The 18268-nt window shown below is 38.9% G+C and overlaps 2 protein-coding genes across 2 annotated transcripts; both read right to left on the reverse strand.

Moving 5' to 3' along the window:
* Positions 1-1984: 1984 nt before the first annotated feature.
* LOC102708995 (serine/threonine protein phosphatase 2A 57 kDa regulatory subunit B' kappa isoform-like) lies at positions 1985-5765 on the reverse strand. The gene is made up of 2 exons (XM_006654038.3): positions 4373-5765; positions 1985-2640 (listed from the first exon to the last, which is right to left on the reverse strand). The coding sequence occupies exons 1-2, from the start codon at positions 5453-5455 to the stop codon at positions 2272-2274; spliced, it is 1452 nt and encodes a 483-aa protein (XP_006654101.1). The 5' UTR covers positions 5456-5765; the 3' UTR covers positions 1985-2271.
* Positions 5766-16004: 10239 nt separating this feature from the next.
* LOC102709277 (auxin-responsive protein IAA15) lies at positions 16005-16847 on the reverse strand. The gene is made up of 3 exons (XM_006654039.3): positions 16529-16847; positions 16229-16437; positions 16005-16123 (listed from the first exon to the last, which is right to left on the reverse strand). The coding sequence occupies exons 1-3, from the start codon at positions 16723-16725 to the stop codon at positions 16005-16007; spliced, it is 525 nt and encodes a 174-aa protein (XP_006654102.2). The 5' UTR covers positions 16726-16847.
* Positions 16848-18268: the final 1421 nt, after the last annotated feature.

The raw sequence follows: 18268 nt of genomic DNA on the forward strand, positions 1-18268 counted from the left end.
ATTAGCAGGAGATAATTTAAGCCAATTCAGATGTTTTTTTCCTCAAAAAAGGCAGATTTTTTTTCTTCTGCAAATAGTGCAGTTGGTTATGATTGTCATATTTAAGGCTCAACCCGAGAGTTCACAAATCACAATGATTTGAAAGTTCAGTAAGCATTTTTCTCTGAATCCTAAAACCAAAGGACTTTGTGTGGTTGGGTATCTCTATCAGATTCATGAAATTTGACACCATATCACTTGTTCAGGTTCTGAATCTTGAAAATCTTGGCCTGAGAGCTCACAGAAATATCCAAGGATATTCAGTATGAGCACACTGACCACCTAACTAATTGCATATATCAGTCTGATCTTGTGAGAATATGAGTTTTAACACATAAATCTTACCTATGTTGCTTAAAGCAAATTAGGGATACAAGTGGTTATATCCATATGAATTCTTTTTAAAGAAACTTGATTGCTTAATTATATTGTGTTCATCCAACAAACTAGGCAAAAGAGCATGGTTATGAGTGTGTTTACAGTAGAATCCAGATGAAATTCATCAATGATACCTATCATTGTGAATTAGAACTCCAGCCCAAAATACATTAAAGAGGTTGATGGTAACCGAAAAGATCATGACAAGAAGTTTACCATGCATATAAGCAGCCTTTCTCCTCATGGCGCCTCTGAACATGATCGCTGTAGGACATCTCCTGTGCACTTGGAGGGTTATACATCTTGCCTTTCTCCTCCCTGTTCAAGTATTCCCAGACCAAATTATACAAGAAGAGAAGGAAATAGGCCTATGACAAAGCTGGAAGATATGAAGTGGCTAGCAGCTATCTGTGTGGATGTGAAAGCCTTCTGGGCTTCTTTTATAGAGAGCATCTCAGCTCAAGCTTCCAATGTGCCAGTTCCAAGCACCAGACACACCAGTAGAAACAATAATAAAGACTTGACAGGGAACAATAATTGTGGAAATTTGTCATTGCAATGGATACCTAAATAGGACAGTTGTGCTCACTAATATCTTAAGCGCGTAAAATAGCAAATTTATCTACTTTTTAACCAGAATATGTACTATTTCAGACCCTTCCAATTAGTACCCAGGTCAATTTAACTAGTAAGGAGTAGTTTTTAGTTATCAACCCTACCATGCCATGTTGTCCTTTAAAAAAATGGATAACTGGACAGATCACATCAGAATTGGATCAGAACAAATCAATAATGATTTTATGAGGGAGATGTATTTCTTGAGTATAATATATCTAGCATTCTTGCTGAAAATGAAAGCTGGGGGGCTCATAGTTGGATGAAAATGACTAGCATTGAATAGATTTAGGTGAAATGGGGTCCCTCTAGTATTTCATCGACCGATGGTTATACCATCCGTCCATCTGTCATTATTTAGGAATTGCAACATTCATCTGTTCATGATTACAGACAAGGCATGGGAAACATGTTGGGGAGAAAGCTATATAAGAAAAATTTTCAACATATATTTCACCAATTAACCTTGACTTGCATAAAATTACATAACAGTTTCTCTAGGTAGAACTTTTACAGAGATAATTCATAATATGTTTTTTTAGATAGTTCGTAGTATCAAACCCAGAGAATTCATGATAAACAAATACATGACAAACTGTAAATAAGACCATAAGAGTTTGAGATATATTATCATGTCCAAGGCCAATCATCTTCATTTGATGCGTTCTAATTACTACCCTCATATGGCTTTTCTATGGGGTTAAGAGTGGATTGCAAAGTGGTGAAGCTGACAATATCAGCTTGCAAAATGCACAATACCACAAACACCTAGCCATGCTTTTTAGTGTGCAGTCCAAATTTCCTATGCTTTTCAGCTGATTAAGCAGACAAAAGGAGAATAATGCGGTTGAGTTATCAATTCATGAAAAGCACTGGGGACTTTACCTCACTTTGTTCATACATCAGGTAAGGTATTGAACATATCCATCAGAATCCACTTGACATCAACAAAAAAGAACAGGAACACTTGGAAATTCTCCAAGAAATCAATCTCATCAGTATCCTCAGTTGTTCACAGACCAGTTGAGCTTTTGGACATTATCTTCTCAAACAGAGAAACATCCATCACTAGAGAGTACACCATTAAAAGAATCAAGAGTTCGTCCAAACCAATATAGCTATTAATTACAGACTTGAGCACAAGGGGCTTTTACAAAGATAACAAAATGCCCTGCACAGAACCCATGGATGGCTAAACAACAGACTGAAACGAAATACTACATTTGAAGGCATGTCATATTATGTCATGGTGGGAGCTACCAACGGAGCAGATGCAGGAAGAACAGAAAAACCAATGTCTCCAGTCACTGGATGGAATGACGCGTTTCTCTCTAGGTTCTCCCATATAAGCTTTCTCCGCTCCTCGGATGCAGCTCGCTTTTCTTCCTCCTCTTGGAAATTTCTCTGACAAGCTAACAGCAATCCCTCATCCATCTCGAGGAACATTTTCCGGACGTTCATTGTTACGTTTAGAACTGATTGGTTCCAGTGCCAACGTGCATTCCTTTCCAGCGCTGGATATATGATTGGCATAATAATTTGGCGGTTTTGGCAGATCAAATCGAACAAGTGCTCATTGTTCCACAGGAATAGTGCCCTCTCAGCAACCTGTTAACAAGGATGAAAAAATGTTCTTGAGTTTCACTGCAAGTCAGCACTTTACAAATTATGAAAAATTGCATATGAGAAACAACCAAGATTTTACAGTCATTTTTTGTCATGTCATTGGATGGCACATAAAAGTATTAGGTTGATCTAAAACCTCATATAGACATTGAGCTTGCACCAGTGTTACTTGGTGCGAATGTGAACAAGATTATCTGAAGTTCTCAAATCTCGTATAATCCTATAGCAAACTCCTCCAATAAACAGAAGAAAGGAGAAATATTGTATCCATTAAGCTTCCTACAAAAATATCTTTCTGCTATATCCATATTGTGTTGTTTGTGAGCTACTCAGCAAAATTTCATCACAGAAGATGAGAAAGAACAGTTTCAGAATTCATAACCTGGGCCATGATCAATCATTATATTAACTGCTCAATTGACAAGTTCAATCATCTATGCCCTCCATTCCATTTAAAGTTTACTTGTTTTCTTCCCTCTAGCTATTAACCATAACCAAGAATAGAAAACGTTTATCTTTTTTATTCATATTATAGGATTCATTGCCAGTTCAGTAGTTTGGATGTTCCAATTCAAGTATATCTTAGGGACTGCCTATTTGAAATCTGACATTTTACAGAAAACACACCTAAAACCCCCATTGACATTTCCCAATCCCCCACCTCCTTCACCGCCACCATGCACCCTCCCTCCTTCACTCCAAGCCGAGTGGCAGTGAGGTGCCACCGCCCCTCCGCCTTTGCCCCCACCAACACCAGTCCACCGTTAACTGGCGACCTACTCACCCATTCCAACACCGAACAGCCACCATGGACTGCCTCCTCCCACGGCCATCCCTCTTAAGCCCAGGCAAACCCTCCTTCTTCCCCCCTCCTACCTCGACCCCAACCTCAAACCTAAATCCATAGGTCCTCTGCTGGAGTTGGGGCTGTTTTGGCCATTGCCGGAGATCATCGAGGACTCGAGGTCATCAGAACAGGAGAAGTTCATGGAGTACAAATCTTGGAGCGGATTGGAGGGTCAAAACTCCATAAGAAATTGCGTAGCACAAATTTTATTCTATCTATGCTTTCCTTACAAACCAGTCACTAGCATCTTTTTGCACCTTATTACATGGATCCAACTTGCAAGTTTCACAGATGCAAAGGGCCAGATCTTTTAAGGTGATGTATTAATTTTAATAAGCTTCTAATTGTTCAGATACAATATGAAGTATTTGCTGCCTATAAACATAACATGCAATTCCCACTTTAGCATGTCATGCAGAGAGAAGGGGGAAAAGTAAAAGCTAAAATAATACTTCCACATTTTAGAACTAAGTAGTAGTTGTTTATAATCTTGCGTTCAAGAAACGCATGGCCATTTGAAGAATCCTAAAGGGAACTCTTTGTGCATACAACACCAACTGTGAAATGCTTGACACAAGATGCAGTCTGTTTACGAATACAGATGCCACCATAAAAGGATCCTGATCATGAAATGAAAGTTCATAACTTCATGAATTATAAAATATGTGCATTGACGATTTCTCATCATTTTTATCACCTAAGCTAGGTGCTTGTTGCAGTGATGCGTCAGAGCAAACGTAAGCTTTAAAACAATGAGCACATATTGATTAGTGGATGTTTCAAACTAGAAGTCACGTAAGCTTTAAAACAATGAGCACATATTGATTAGTGGATGTTTCAAACTGGAAGTCAAGGAATATATTTTACCTGAAAATGTGAACTATTTAGACAGTGTGCAATCCTTCTGAACAATGGGACCATGCACTTCTGGAACTCAGGCATTTCTGTCAATTCCATAACCTCCTCCAACTCCCCGAGGAACATCATCTCCTTCTGACTGTTCGTCACTGGCCAGTACTTCAGTAGGCCTCTGATTACAGTCCCTGCGAGCTTTGGCTCCTTCTCGATAAATTGTATAATACAATATGTCAGTTGTGGGAGATACACACACACCGTCTTCGGTTTGTGAAGAGGAACTAATGCCTTCCACAAAAACAACTTATGTTCCTCCTTCAACGGCTTCGCAAACCCACTAATCACACTCCCGAACACCTCCAATAGCTCAGCGATCCCATTGTGATGATTGGTCTCAAATACAAACCTATAGAAAATGTTGCTCACCGCCTTGCGAATGAAAGGCCGGTTGCCCATGAATTTGCCGTATATCCTGTGCAAGACTGTCTTCAAGCAGTCCCTCTCTCTCGGATCATCGGAATCAAACAAGTCAAGCAGCCTCGAAACGAAAGAATTGTCCATGTACTTCCGAGCAATCTTCACGTCGATGACCGGAGACATGACGAACCGGAGTAGCAACTCGTACACGACCTGCAGGTGGTACCATGAGGGGTCAAAGAACGGCTCGTCCTCGTCGGCCTCCGCTGCTCCGGCGGCGCCCGACCGGACCTTGGGCGGGAAGACCCTGAAGAGGTTGATGGCGAACATGCGGACGCAGCCGGAGACCATCGCCTCGGTGAGGGGCTCCTCCGCCGCGCCGACGCAGTCGACGAGGGACACGAGCACCTGCCGCTTCCTCTCCCTCTCCGGCGAGTCCCTCCCGCGCTCGGCGGCGGAGGAGAAGTCGAACACCACGCAGCAGACGTTCAGCTTCCGGAGGAACACGTCCTCCCTCGTCTCCACCCCGTCCACCGCCGGCGGAGGCGACGCGCTCGGCTGCTCCGCCTCCCTCCCATTCCCAGCGCCCTTCAACGGCGGCGACTTGGCCGTCGGCGAGCCACCCCCGCCGGATTTGGGCGCCTTCCACGAGATCTTCCCAAGAAACTGCTTCCACATCGCGGCGGCCGCACCGCAGCACCACCGCCGTCGCGCCCAACCGCTCGACGAATCAAACGCCCATCCCTCTCAAGAAACCCATCGACGAGTCCAACCAACCACCACCACCAGTCCACCACCACCACCCCCAAGACACGAAAAGCCCAAATCTTGCAATCCCAAGAACCCGTTTTTTCCACCCGCACCGCAGCGCCAGCGGCAAGTGCAATATAGCTACGCGCCGCGGCTCGGCTCAGATCCGGGGGCGAGGCGGCGCCATGGATTGGGATCTCGAGCGGGGAGGGGAGGGGTGGGGGGGGCAAAAAGCGCAGAGCTTTTTGGCGTTTTGGGCAGTGGGAGAGGACGAGCGAGGTGAGGAGGAAGAGAGAGAGAGCGCTCGAGTTTTTGCGGAAGAAGAAGAGGAAGGTGGTGATGGCTCGGCGCATCTGGGCCGTCCGTTTTGGCGGAGGATGATGCATCGGCCGTTGAAACATTTTTCGATGTTTCGAGGGGTTTTTTTTTTCTTTCTCGTGAAACACAGTACAAACGCAGGCGTTACGCAATTCAATGTTTTTGAGATTTTTAATAGTTCTGGATTTATCATGGAAATGGGTTTGTTGTAAAAAAAATGTATTGTTTATTTACCCAGTGTGATGTATTTTTTCTGAGCTCTTAGACGGTGCGAAGAGAACACCTTCTCTATCTAAACTTATTATAGTACTATCTTAAAAGTATTTTAAACAATTAATTTGTTTGTTTATATTTTTGGATGATCATCATAAATCATTTATCTAGGAAATACATGATGGCTGGCTTTTCTCATTAGGAAATTCATTACTAAGAACTTGCTCGTAAAGTGAGAAATATCAATCCTGATCACTAAAGTGTTTTGGTTGATACTTAATGCTGACAATAATGAAGATCGGACAACCCGTACAAGAGAAAATCGTGGTGAGGAAGTAGGCATGCTATTATTACAGCGGTAATATGGTTTAGTTTTCTTCAGCTTAGATGCTTAATTTTGTCATTAATATAATTTCTGAGTGACTAAGGATCTAAGTGGTAATCCCAGATTTTTTTTTCTTCTTCCTCAAGTTGTTCATTATGTTTGCTTAATTTAGAGACAGCGGCTTGTGGGTGACAAGTGCTTTTGATTTTTTTTTTCAAAGAAAAGCAAGCTCACATGATTAATTCATTTGTGATTAACAATTAGTATGGTACAGAAAGTACATTTAAGAATGGGAGGCATTTATAGGTGGATGTACGTAATTTCTTGTCGATATGGTTTCTGCAAGAATGTGGTAGGTAAATATAATTGAAGAAGAGAGGAAGAATGTTGTGTTAGGTACATTATTGCATTGCTTTCTTCTTTTCTTTTCTTTCCCTTTTTCCTTTTTATCTAATTGTCTGCCAGGAAGGAAAACGAAGTCCACCTGGACACATTTTTAACTAGCTTTTTAATGTTTAAAATCATTGTAGATTATCGTTCCTTTAATGTTTAGTTCTTCAAAACTATCTTTTCTATACATCATATATTCTTATTGTTTGGGTGAGTGTTCAATGTTTAGAACCATCACCGTTTGTTTTCTTTGAAAGGGCAAACAAGTTGATACCTTTTGTAAATGAGACATATATAAAATGCTGGTGAATGGTGATAACCACTAAAGGTGCAATATTATTCAAATGGCATTACTGACTTTGCTAATATTGTCTGAGTTTTTTTTTTAATAATATCTATGTAAGTGCTTGGATCACTGTTGCTACTGTGGGGGTGGATACCTTGCTGAGCTATTGAAAATAGGTAGCGGAAGATAAGAAATTAAGGATATGCCTCATGTGGTTATCAAAACATTTGGAGACTATCATTTGTAAGCTATCTAGCAAACTAGAAAAGAATGTGGGAGTATAAATTATAAAAAAACATTTTAGCTATATTACAAATGATGGTTCACTTTTAAAATGTTTTGACTCCAGTTTATGTCTCTTTTGAGTATGGGGTGACTATTTGGTTTTTTCATGATATATTATAAATGAAAAATAATTTATAAATAAAATTTTTATATATGTATTATTAACGATCTAAAAACCAGGCTAAAAAATAGATTTCAATGAAAATACCTCAAGATAAACTCTAAATTTAAAATTTAAAATTTAAATTTTAGCTTATAAATATAAGCAGAAGTGAAAAGATGAGGTATCCGTGTCAGAGACATTCTAAGCACAATGTGTAATAGTATACACATGTGGGCTACTTACTCTGTACTCCCTTTCATTTGTTTGTTTGTGGTTGGTTGGTTCAAACCTGATATGTTTGCGTATGGAGGGAGTACAGTATTTCCTAGCAGACGTCTGCTATGTTTTTTTGTGTGTGTTCTCCGTAATTTCTGTGTGCATGGATGCAACAATTCTTTTATGATATTTTTTGGTACTCAGTAAAAATTTAGACCAACTGCTAGAAAAAATCCAAAGGATCTCCAAGAAGTCAGCTGAAAACAAAATGCATAGGTGCACTGATTTGTATTATTCAACGATCGTTTTTATCTTAGGCTCCTGCACCAACATCTTTTTGTTCAGCTTACGCTTATAAGCCAAAATTTAAATTTTTAATCTTAAATTTAAAATTAATTTTTAAATTTTTTTATCAAAGTTTATTTCCAAGCTTTAACTTTTAGATCACTAAGTATATCTATATAAAAAATTTATGTATAAATTATTTTTTATTTGTAAATATGCCATTTGGCCGTTTGCTCCCTTGATTAATCCCCAAAGTGCGATGATTATAGCTAGGTAGCCTTGCCTTAACGACAAGTCATCACGAAAAAAAGGCAGAAAATAGGTAGACCATGGAACAAGAAAGAGGGAAGCATAGCATGCCCATTTGATTCATTGAATTGTGGTTGATCCATCGTTGCCAGAATGGAATAAGCAAGTGCCAGCCAAATCAGACGGACCACGTCTAATGGTGGGGACTGAAGGTGTTTATTTCGGTCCACTGAAATTCGATTTTTTAAAAAAATTGACGCAGTTGATTTTTAAATTTACGGTTGACCATTTATCTTATTTAATTTTTTTGTCCATATATGCAAAATATAAATTTTAATTTTTTGAATAAGACAAAGAGTCAAACGTAAATCCAAAAGTCAACGGTATAAAAAAAAAAAAGCAAAGAGAGTATACTATGTGAAAGGTGTATATTCAGTTGGAAAACATGTAATACCCAAATAACCTTTTGAGTGCTGTTGATATCTTAGTCCACAAATATACACATGTGGTGATATTCGTGTACAATGATGTGTGTGCATATGCTCACAATATAATTGGGAAAATATAGAACACGTTTACTATTTTACACCTGTGAAATCCCTATGTTGGCTTCTACTGTTCTTTACATCTGTGATTATATTATCTTTGCTTTCCCTATTCTAAATAGATTGTTGAACCGGATTATCTATGTATTATTAGTGCCATGGTTTTAAAAGTATGATTTTCAATATTTTTATACATTTGCATTTCTTAGATCATTTGTTCCAGCTTTGTGTTATGCTTATAATATATATGCTACATTCATCTTGAAATGTAAGTATTTATAAATTAGTTAGCAGAGATTAAGATCGAGAAGAAAATATTATAGTGTCCATTAATAAATAATGAAGGTGTGAGGATATGCGAGGATAAAATAGGAATAATTTTGAAATAGAAGTGATTGATATGATAAGTAGTACCATTAATAATATCATAAGTACTTATATTTAACCATAATATTCAAAAGCTAAAATTATATTTTGAAACGGATGGGGTATTTCTTTTTCTTTTACCCAAGCCGATCCAACGGGAAAAATTGACCAACTATCAACTTTCATACATATTTTTTCCGGAAAGGATGGGGATCCAAAAGTAGCCCAGAGAGTGTAGAGGAAACCTCTCCATAATAAAAAAAAGTAGATGTGTTGGCCCAACCATTATTCTTGTCTTGTGTGTTGATATACTCATATGTCTAGAGTCTAGAAGTTCAAATATTTTCGAATTTTATATAATTGGATTGTGGGCATGGGTTTTCTCGGTTGAAAAATGCGTTGCTTATTTATTATGCACATGGTATGTAGAAAATTAATAGTACTATACAGTATATAAACTACTAGAGTCTGGTCAGTGAAAGGGGCTAGAACTACATTAATGCAGCATGAGACTGAGATTCGATATCTGAATAATTGTTTTTTGCTATCTTTTAATTTGATCTGCTATATATATATATATATATATATATATATATATGCACCCCTTAGTATAAGCTATTCTATACACCCCTTCCTTTCAAGGCCTAAAAGTCACTCCCATCTTATTTAAAGGCTGGTCAAAGTGTTAACCCTGTGGGTCAACCCACTTATGGGCTTTCCCTCATATCTATCTAAATTCACCTCTCGTCTCACAGGAATTATACAGTAACACGACGACAAAAATGCATTGACATAACAACTAATAACTAATTTACAGTAACAATGTCGAAACATACCCATAAGGGATCTATTTTTTAAAAGAATTTTTTTCAAATAATATGGTACAAAAGTTCTTGAAAAATAATATATGAGGTGGGAGATAAAGTTGTTTAGAGTTCAAAATCTTAAGAAATATTAACTATGCGTCTTCTATGTAGTAATAACGTTATGTTGCTATAAAATATGTTACTGTACAATTACAGTAACGTCGTGATAGAAGTGCAGTAAAATTGTGATATACGTGCAGTAACATGTGTGTTGCACAATTATAGTAACGTCGTGATATAAATACAGTAACATCACAATAGAAGTACAGTAACATCATGACTGTATACTATTGCTACAGTACAACTAATGCTTATGAGAGCTAAAATATTGTATTCTCAATCTTTAGAGAGCAATATCTCATGTGTTTTATATTATTTTTTAAAATTGTTTTTACCACATTAGTTAAAAAATGTGATCTAAAAAACTAGATCTCCCTATATTTTGACGTTGTTACTGCATTTTATAAGGCATGTTACTGTATTTTTATCGTCGTGTTACTGTACTTTTCAGATAGACGAGAGTAGATAAAGGTAGGGTGTGGAGTAAAGTCGAAGGACGGGTTTGACCAGCGGAAGAGAGCTTTGACCAGGCTAGAAGAGAGGTTTTGGGTCTTTGGAGGGGGTGGGAGAGGGTTTGGGCCTTATGAGGGGAAGGGGTATAGAACAGTTTATACTATGAGGTACACATATTAGTTTTGATATATATATATATATATATATATATATACACTAGCAAAATGCCCGTACTTCGCAACGGGTTAAGGAAAAAGAGTAAGATAAATTTTACCGTTTTCATGCACTCAATCATGCATTGTTTTTTTTAATAAATGCAATTGAAACATTTTATATATGCTACAAGAATTTATTAAACTTGTCCCTTTGCAATAGTAAAGTAACCACGAATTTCTGCTTCAACAACAACATTAATGGAGGTGTAGAGATAGAGTCATATATGGTCTCATAATCAATACATCAAAATAATTTTTTATTATCCCTTTACTTTTTATCCACCTCATACAACTAAATTTCTAATAAAGAATGTTGTACATGCCGTGAAGCAATTCATTTCAAAATCTGAGATTATCCCCTACCATGATCAATATATAGTAGCTTAGCTTTCCTTGAGATTGATTGATATATATCTGCATTTCATTGAGTTTCTGCCATGTTTATCTCTTAAACACTGGCATACTGATATGCCAACTCCTAAAATCAATTTCATCTCAATCAAAAATAAATAACTTACGTCTTCTATTCAAGATTAACAATATATAAATCTAATCAAGAATAAAAATAACCATGACTATATAAATAACAATTTTATAAACTTCGAATGTTGCTAAAACAGAAATATGAGCTATCAATAATTTATGAGTTCATGATGCCCTCTTAAAAAAGCCCCATGATTAAAAGTAATCCTTACACTACAATAATAAAACATAGTGAGATTCGCTCTTTAAACCAGATATGGTAGTATATATGCCATTGCTTTGATTATACTCTGCATGCATCTTGGTTTCAAAAGGTTATTGTAGTATAGCGGTGAGTATTCCCCATGTCACGCCGGTGACCCAATTTCCGGCTACGTGCTTTTTTCCCCCATCTTTTGCGACGCGCATGGCGCAAGTGGGCCGACGGCCTGATGGCGAGCGCGAAGCAGGCCGACGGCCTGGCAGGCCGACGGCCTGGCACAGAAGCGATGCGTGTGGGCCGCGAGCGTGCTCGCGCAGAAGCGGGCCGACGGCCTGGCGCAGAAGCGCCCCATAGGGTGACGGGGAATAATTAATTTTTTACCACTCTTAGGAATGATACTAACATATTTGTCATTGGATCCACATGTCATAGGCACATAAGGGTCCACGTGTCATAGATATCGGGTGACAAATATAGTATGTGTCATTTTTAAAAGTGGCAAAAAGTTAAATGCCCTAGGTGACGGATAAAAAATTCTGGCAGAATCAATATCGTTTTATATAATAATATAGAATAGATATATCATTTTGTGTTTTTTAATATGAAGTTTGGTGTGTGTAAAGCAAATGTTACATGCATGGAATACGTTAGATAGTACAGTACCATTTCCAATACCAAATAAATACATTTAACAGAAATTTTAATGGAAATAATTTGATGTTATAGATTTTATTATGTTTTCATGCAAAATTAATCAAACTTGAACTTCGGAGAAAAGGAAATTACAAAATGCTCCGCCTTCGACCTCCCAAAGTGAACATAGTAACTGCATGTCCTCCACAAATTACACGTTCAGTGCTATTTTTTTAATTTTTAGTGGCAGTCTTGTAATGATGATTTGATTTAGTGGCAAATTTACCGTTGCCCTTTTAACGAGGATGCAGCATCTATCAGGCAGGAGTGTAGAAGATTAAAAATGATGGACAAGTCATGTAAATAATATACACTATTGTTATTAATCAAACATTTGATTTTTTGTTTTTTTTAAACATGTGCGTAATGTATGGGGCTGAGGGAAGGGCGTGTATAGATCTTTTGACTTGCACGTATGCCTTCAAATTATCATCCAACGACATTGAACTGAATTTGATCGATGGAATAAAAATTTTTAAATGTTTAATTACTAGGCGAACCCAATAATTTATGTCTATTCTCCACAACTTATGGTAGACAGGTACACCTACCTATGTCAAGAACACCGACACGAAAAGCATGATGAACATAACCACAAGGAAGACGGTCAGCACAATCTGCCGGTCTGCCCCTTAATGCCAAAAGTATATAATATATTTATTGATTGATAGATCAAAATTTCAAAAAGAAAGTAATATCTGCCAATTCGACCTACTAAGGCAGAGCATTTCCTATTCAAGATGTGCTTAAGGTAAGTTGTTGGACTGATATATTTCAATCCATTGACAATTCACATTAGGAAGCCAAAAGAATAGAATCACTATAGGGGCTTACAAACGTTGTCTCGACATATTAATATTAACGAGATTATTCATGAATTAATGCCAGGCGGATTAGATGAGATAATCGATGCAATCATGCAACCGAATTGCCACAAGTACACACCAAGAAAAATAACCAGCCTGCTTTGGTGCTTCACTACAAAAATATCATCTACGCAAAGTAGACACGGTGCAAGCACATATGAGTCTCCTTTTAACTTAAAATTTAGATGCCCTGTGTGTGAAATCTTAACCAAGTAACTAAAATGACAAATAAAAAATAATAATTTTTTACTGTACGACATATTTCTAGAACAAAACTAGTACCGTTTTCATAATCTTCACTTGAGAGTTGATAACGTCATAACGAGATGTCATAACAAAAACTTGAGAGTTGAGATCTTCGCTCACCAGTAAGGGTGTATGTGGACCGGTCCGCCAACCTGTTTATAGGTCAATTAAACGAGTAGTCCACTAGGTTACCCACTTAATTGACTTATAAGCGGGTTCGCGACCGGTCCCCTTACACCCCACCGGTCTTTGGTTGCTGGCTTCAGGCAATAGGCAAGTTAGAGATATATTTCCACAAAGGCACTCAAGTTTAACAAATTTTAGTAGTCTAACCAACACATAGCAAGGTATCTACAATTTATGTTGCTTTCTTTTCACTCATACTAGATCGGGAAAAATGATTTCGTTACTAACTGATGTTAAAAGATATTGCTTTCGGGTGGCCCATCGGTTAGCCTATCACCGAAAATACGTCAAACGGTGTATTATCGATAATAAATAATATACAGTTAAAACTGTTATACTGTATCTTTAGCAAATTAAACGTACCAAAAAAGATACTACGATGAAAAAAACAAAAAGGATTCCAAAATTAAGTTTAAAAATTCAAATTTTGGTAGCATCATATACATTTTAGAGTGAAAGATGTGAGCCTTTGAATTCTCATATAACATGAAGATGAGAAGAGCATTGCAGCACATATATTGCACTTAAGATCCAACCCTACATATATTAGCACTGTCAGCCACTATGAACACTTGAACAGAATCCACCAATAGCAGCAAACAAGCTGCACGCAGTAGCCGGAGCAAGACAATCAGGCTTATAGCATATGGCATCATGCGGTAAACACAATCACAGGTCTCACATGCATATCACTTTATCGAACAAACCTAGCAAAGCATATCAAAGAACAGGGGCTCAGTGAGACCATTTTTATTTATCAAGAAAACAATCTATGGATGTATTTTATGCATCACCGCTTCGATCATCTATATGGAGAGACTACTAATTGATAACAAAGCTACAAGCTAAAACCTTTGTTTTTTTTTCTGAAACTCAATAGCACGATGGAACCAAAAGTCGAAGTCGATGACTGTACACATTCCTCTCACAGACATGGGAAAAGCCAGCAAGCAAGGATCACTTCCTCTCAAGAAGCTCAAAGACAGGAGAAGGGATTTGCGTCTCATCGAGCAGATCTTGGTGCTGAAAGGTAAGAGGGAAGAAATTAGATTTTTGCCTGAAAATACTTAGTTCGAAACATACAGAGAGTTAAAGCGGCAGCTGTGAGAAACAACACAGAAACTTGTAGATTCCATTCTTAATGAAATTGGGCGACCACTCCTGGGTCTTCCCCGCAAAATAAACATCACAGAAGACCAAGAGGAATATGCACCTAAATTGACTGCTTCAGAGCTTTTCATGAGACGAAGACGCTGGCAGGTCTCCACAAACATTCTGCAGGCAAAATTAGCATGTCAGAACTTTCGTAGACTACACCTTTTTTTGGAGAAAATATCATCCCTCTAAGCTACTATTTCAAATTTCATGTAGAGCTCAATTGACTGTGATCTGACAAATAAAAGGAAAAGGAAAAGTAACATCTCATCAGTGCTAAGAGTTCATGTGTGTTCCTAGATAGGAATCAGATCTCCTATAGGTCTATGTGAATAATAGTGTGACAGGAATTTAACTTTAGTGAAAAGATGTTATGCAAAGCAAAAGGAGGAAAAGAAAAATCTAATAATACAGTTGACCACAGGAAAAAGAAATGTCTATTATAGATCAGCTTTAAAGCAAGAGATTGAGACGAGAACAAGCACACTGGAAATGTAACCTTATCAAAGGCACGGTATTTTAACCAAATCACATCTTTTATGTTTACTCCCATATTCTACAGTCAATTCTTAAGGGGAAAGAAAAGAAAGTTTGTTCAACCTGCTAATGATCAATGTGAAGATAATGTAAAATGAACCAAAGTGGCAGCTCCTAGGAATACTATAATTTCCAACAAAACTCAGAATGTCTGGGTTAAGCAATTAACCAAAATTTTGAGAGGTGCGTGTACAATTCAGCATTTCAATTCACTATTTCCACCCTCCAGAGTTCATCAGTTTGACATGGAAGGAGGGCAATGACTTGTACATGTGGTGTATTTAGAACAAAAGGAAAGTAGGTCGATGTCAGGAAAAAAAGTATCAGTATGAGTTGCATTTCTTAAAATGCCTTGAATGATTTGGGCATTTCGTTCCAATTGTTCTATTTACATCCTAAGTTTATGAATTAAAACCATTGACCGGGCTCCCAGTCAATCATCAAATGAAATATATCATCATCATTTGCAACAAATCATTTCTTCCCCCAGAATATTTCAGGTTAGCTTGGTGATGAACACCTTCTGATCCATAACCCACAAATAACAAATGATACCCAACCATTTTATGTCGGAATTGCAAACGAGCACTAATACACCAGCTGGCTACCCCATGATCCGTACTCCCATATAGGAAGAACTTCTATCTGGCACGACAACACAATAACCATGAAAATTCCAAATTCCTACGTTTCTGGTACCAGATCCATCATGACTAGAACTAAGAACTGAAATTAACTATCCTCAAGCAAGAGAAAGTTGAACCTAAACACAAAAGGACACCACAAAGCTCTAAAATTTTCCAAATCTCACATGCTATATATTGCACCCGATTTTCCAGATCGACCTAAACAAGTACTACTACACTAGCTGCATCTGCAGATTTAGTTTAACCCAAGCGAAACAAAGAAGCTAGTAACGAATCGAATCCAAGACTCACTTCCAGGGGACGTCTCCGACGAGCATCCAGTCGCCGTCCTTGTCCTCGTACGTCGGCACGTACTCGGTGCCGGTCACCGCGTCGACGAGCTTCATCTCCTCGTTGCCGAGCTTGCCTGCGTCCACGCACGCACCGCACGCAACCCATCCAGGTCTCAGAACACACTGAGATGCACGCGAGCATGTCGCGAAGGGGGCGGGAGGGGAGTTGATGTACTCACGGATGGTGAAGTGGGAGAAGAACTTGTCCTGGAGGGCGGCGAGGAGCTGGTCGTAGCCCGGGTAGGCCTCGAGGTCGACCTTGCGCAGGTACGGCGCGCCGTCGACGGCCACCTTGACGAACTTGGCCTTGCGGGACGCCGCCGACGCTGAAGCCGCGAGCGCGTTCTTCCGGAACGCCCGCACCGGCGGCCACCCCACCACCCGCGCCCTGCACACACGCACCATATCAGCCGCGCTCTCCGGCCGCTGCCTGCAAGCTCAAATCGCCCAAAAATTCCCAGAGCGGGGAGCGCACGTACTTGGGGGAAGGGGGAGACTCGGCGGCGGCGGCGGAGCGGCGGTCGGTGTCGTCCGAGGCGGAGGCGCGCTTGCGGTCGGGCTCGGACGCCGCGGACGACGACGACCCGGGGAGGCGGAGGGTGAGGGCGGTGTCCTCGAAGTCGAGCCCGGACACCGCGGACGACTCCGTGGAGCTCCGGTCCGTCTCGACCGACATGGCCGGCGGGGCGGCGGCGAAGGCGAAGCGGAAGGATGGGACGCTGCTCTGCGCTTTCTCTCTCTCTCCGGTCGCCGCCGGCGGCCGCGTCTCTCTCTCTCTGCGAGGTGGGGCGGCGGCGGAGGTTATAGCCGCGGTGCGGTCACCGGTCTACCGGTCTCCTGGGGATTTAATCCCCCGGCGCCGACCAATGATACGGTGACACGTGTCACTCCTTCTCGAAGCACAGATCTCTGTGGAAATTTTGTAATTATGTCCAGAATTTCAAATTTTAATCCAAAAACCAAATATTAAACCCAATATTTCTCGGATATTTAAAAGTGTGGTATTCTATTCTCCATCTTCCTCTGTACGTATGAATGTAACTGGTCCAGAAACTTCGCATACGATACCATTGCTAAAATTTAATATAAAAATAATATTTTTGCAATCATTTTCATTTTTAAAATTACTTGTAGTTTACTAAAACTGCAGATTTTTTAAAGTTGACACTGAATAGTTAAATTCATACATTTAAAAAAATCCTAACTATTTTTGTCAAAATAATAGAAATTGTTAATTTTTAACCGTTCTCATCTCTATCCTTGTGCATAGCATGAAACAACATAAAACGCAACGCACCTCAGCTTCGATCTTTTCTTGATGAAAATAAAAAATTGTATTTTATAGCTATTTAATAATATAAAAGATAAAATTAATTACTACTAGCTCTTGTTGCATCTAAAAGCTTAAGCTGGTAGGGAGACAATTCATTTTATACAATCCAAGTAAGCGTGGAATATTGAAGTGAGCTGTAATTATTATATTTAATTGTGCGTCGGTCGGAATTTAAATTCGAGACATGTGGCTCTGATACCATGTTAAGTTGTACACATCGATCCGATCAGTTGTACCTAAAAACTTAAGCTGACAGAAAAAGGTAGGGCAATTCACTTTATACACTCTAACAAAATTGATGAGATGATGAACCTTTACCCGTAACATTTAAAAAAAAGTCATTGTTTAGCTCTTAGAAAAATGTACACATAGAAACCGAAGATTAACGTGCACCATAGCGGTACAAAAGAACGTAGCCTCCTCGTGTTACCCCAAAAACCAAAAATACAAAACCAAGTTCTTTAGCCAACCAGAAAATATCACGTGAACACTAATATCATCACCTCCAAAATTCGGCCCAAGGAAAAATTAGACCTAGAAAACATTGATACGATACTCAGTTTTTTATTTGACATTGGTAATCTTTAAGTCTATGTTTATTTATATTTATTGTTCGTCTTATTACTTGTTCTAAAGAAATGTGTAGAAATGTGTAGATGTTAGGTTAAAGTATCTTTAATAGTAATTACATAATAAGATAAATTATTAAATATAGACTCGAAATTCAACCGGGCCGAAAGCCGAGGGAGTGCCATCCATCTTTATACGATCCGTTGCAAATACTGACATTTTACTAGTTTATTTCGAAAAAAGCCCAATACATCTACATAATATATGTGTCAGTAAATATGGGAGAAATAGGAGGGGTCGTACGTAAAAGGCAGCG

The sequence above is a fragment of the Oryza brachyantha genome, chromosome 5 (genome assembly GCF_000231095.2).
Source record: "Oryza brachyantha chromosome 5, ObraRS2, whole genome shotgun sequence".
NCBI classification, from domain to species: domain Eukaryota; kingdom Viridiplantae; phylum Streptophyta; class Magnoliopsida; order Poales; family Poaceae; genus Oryza; species Oryza brachyantha.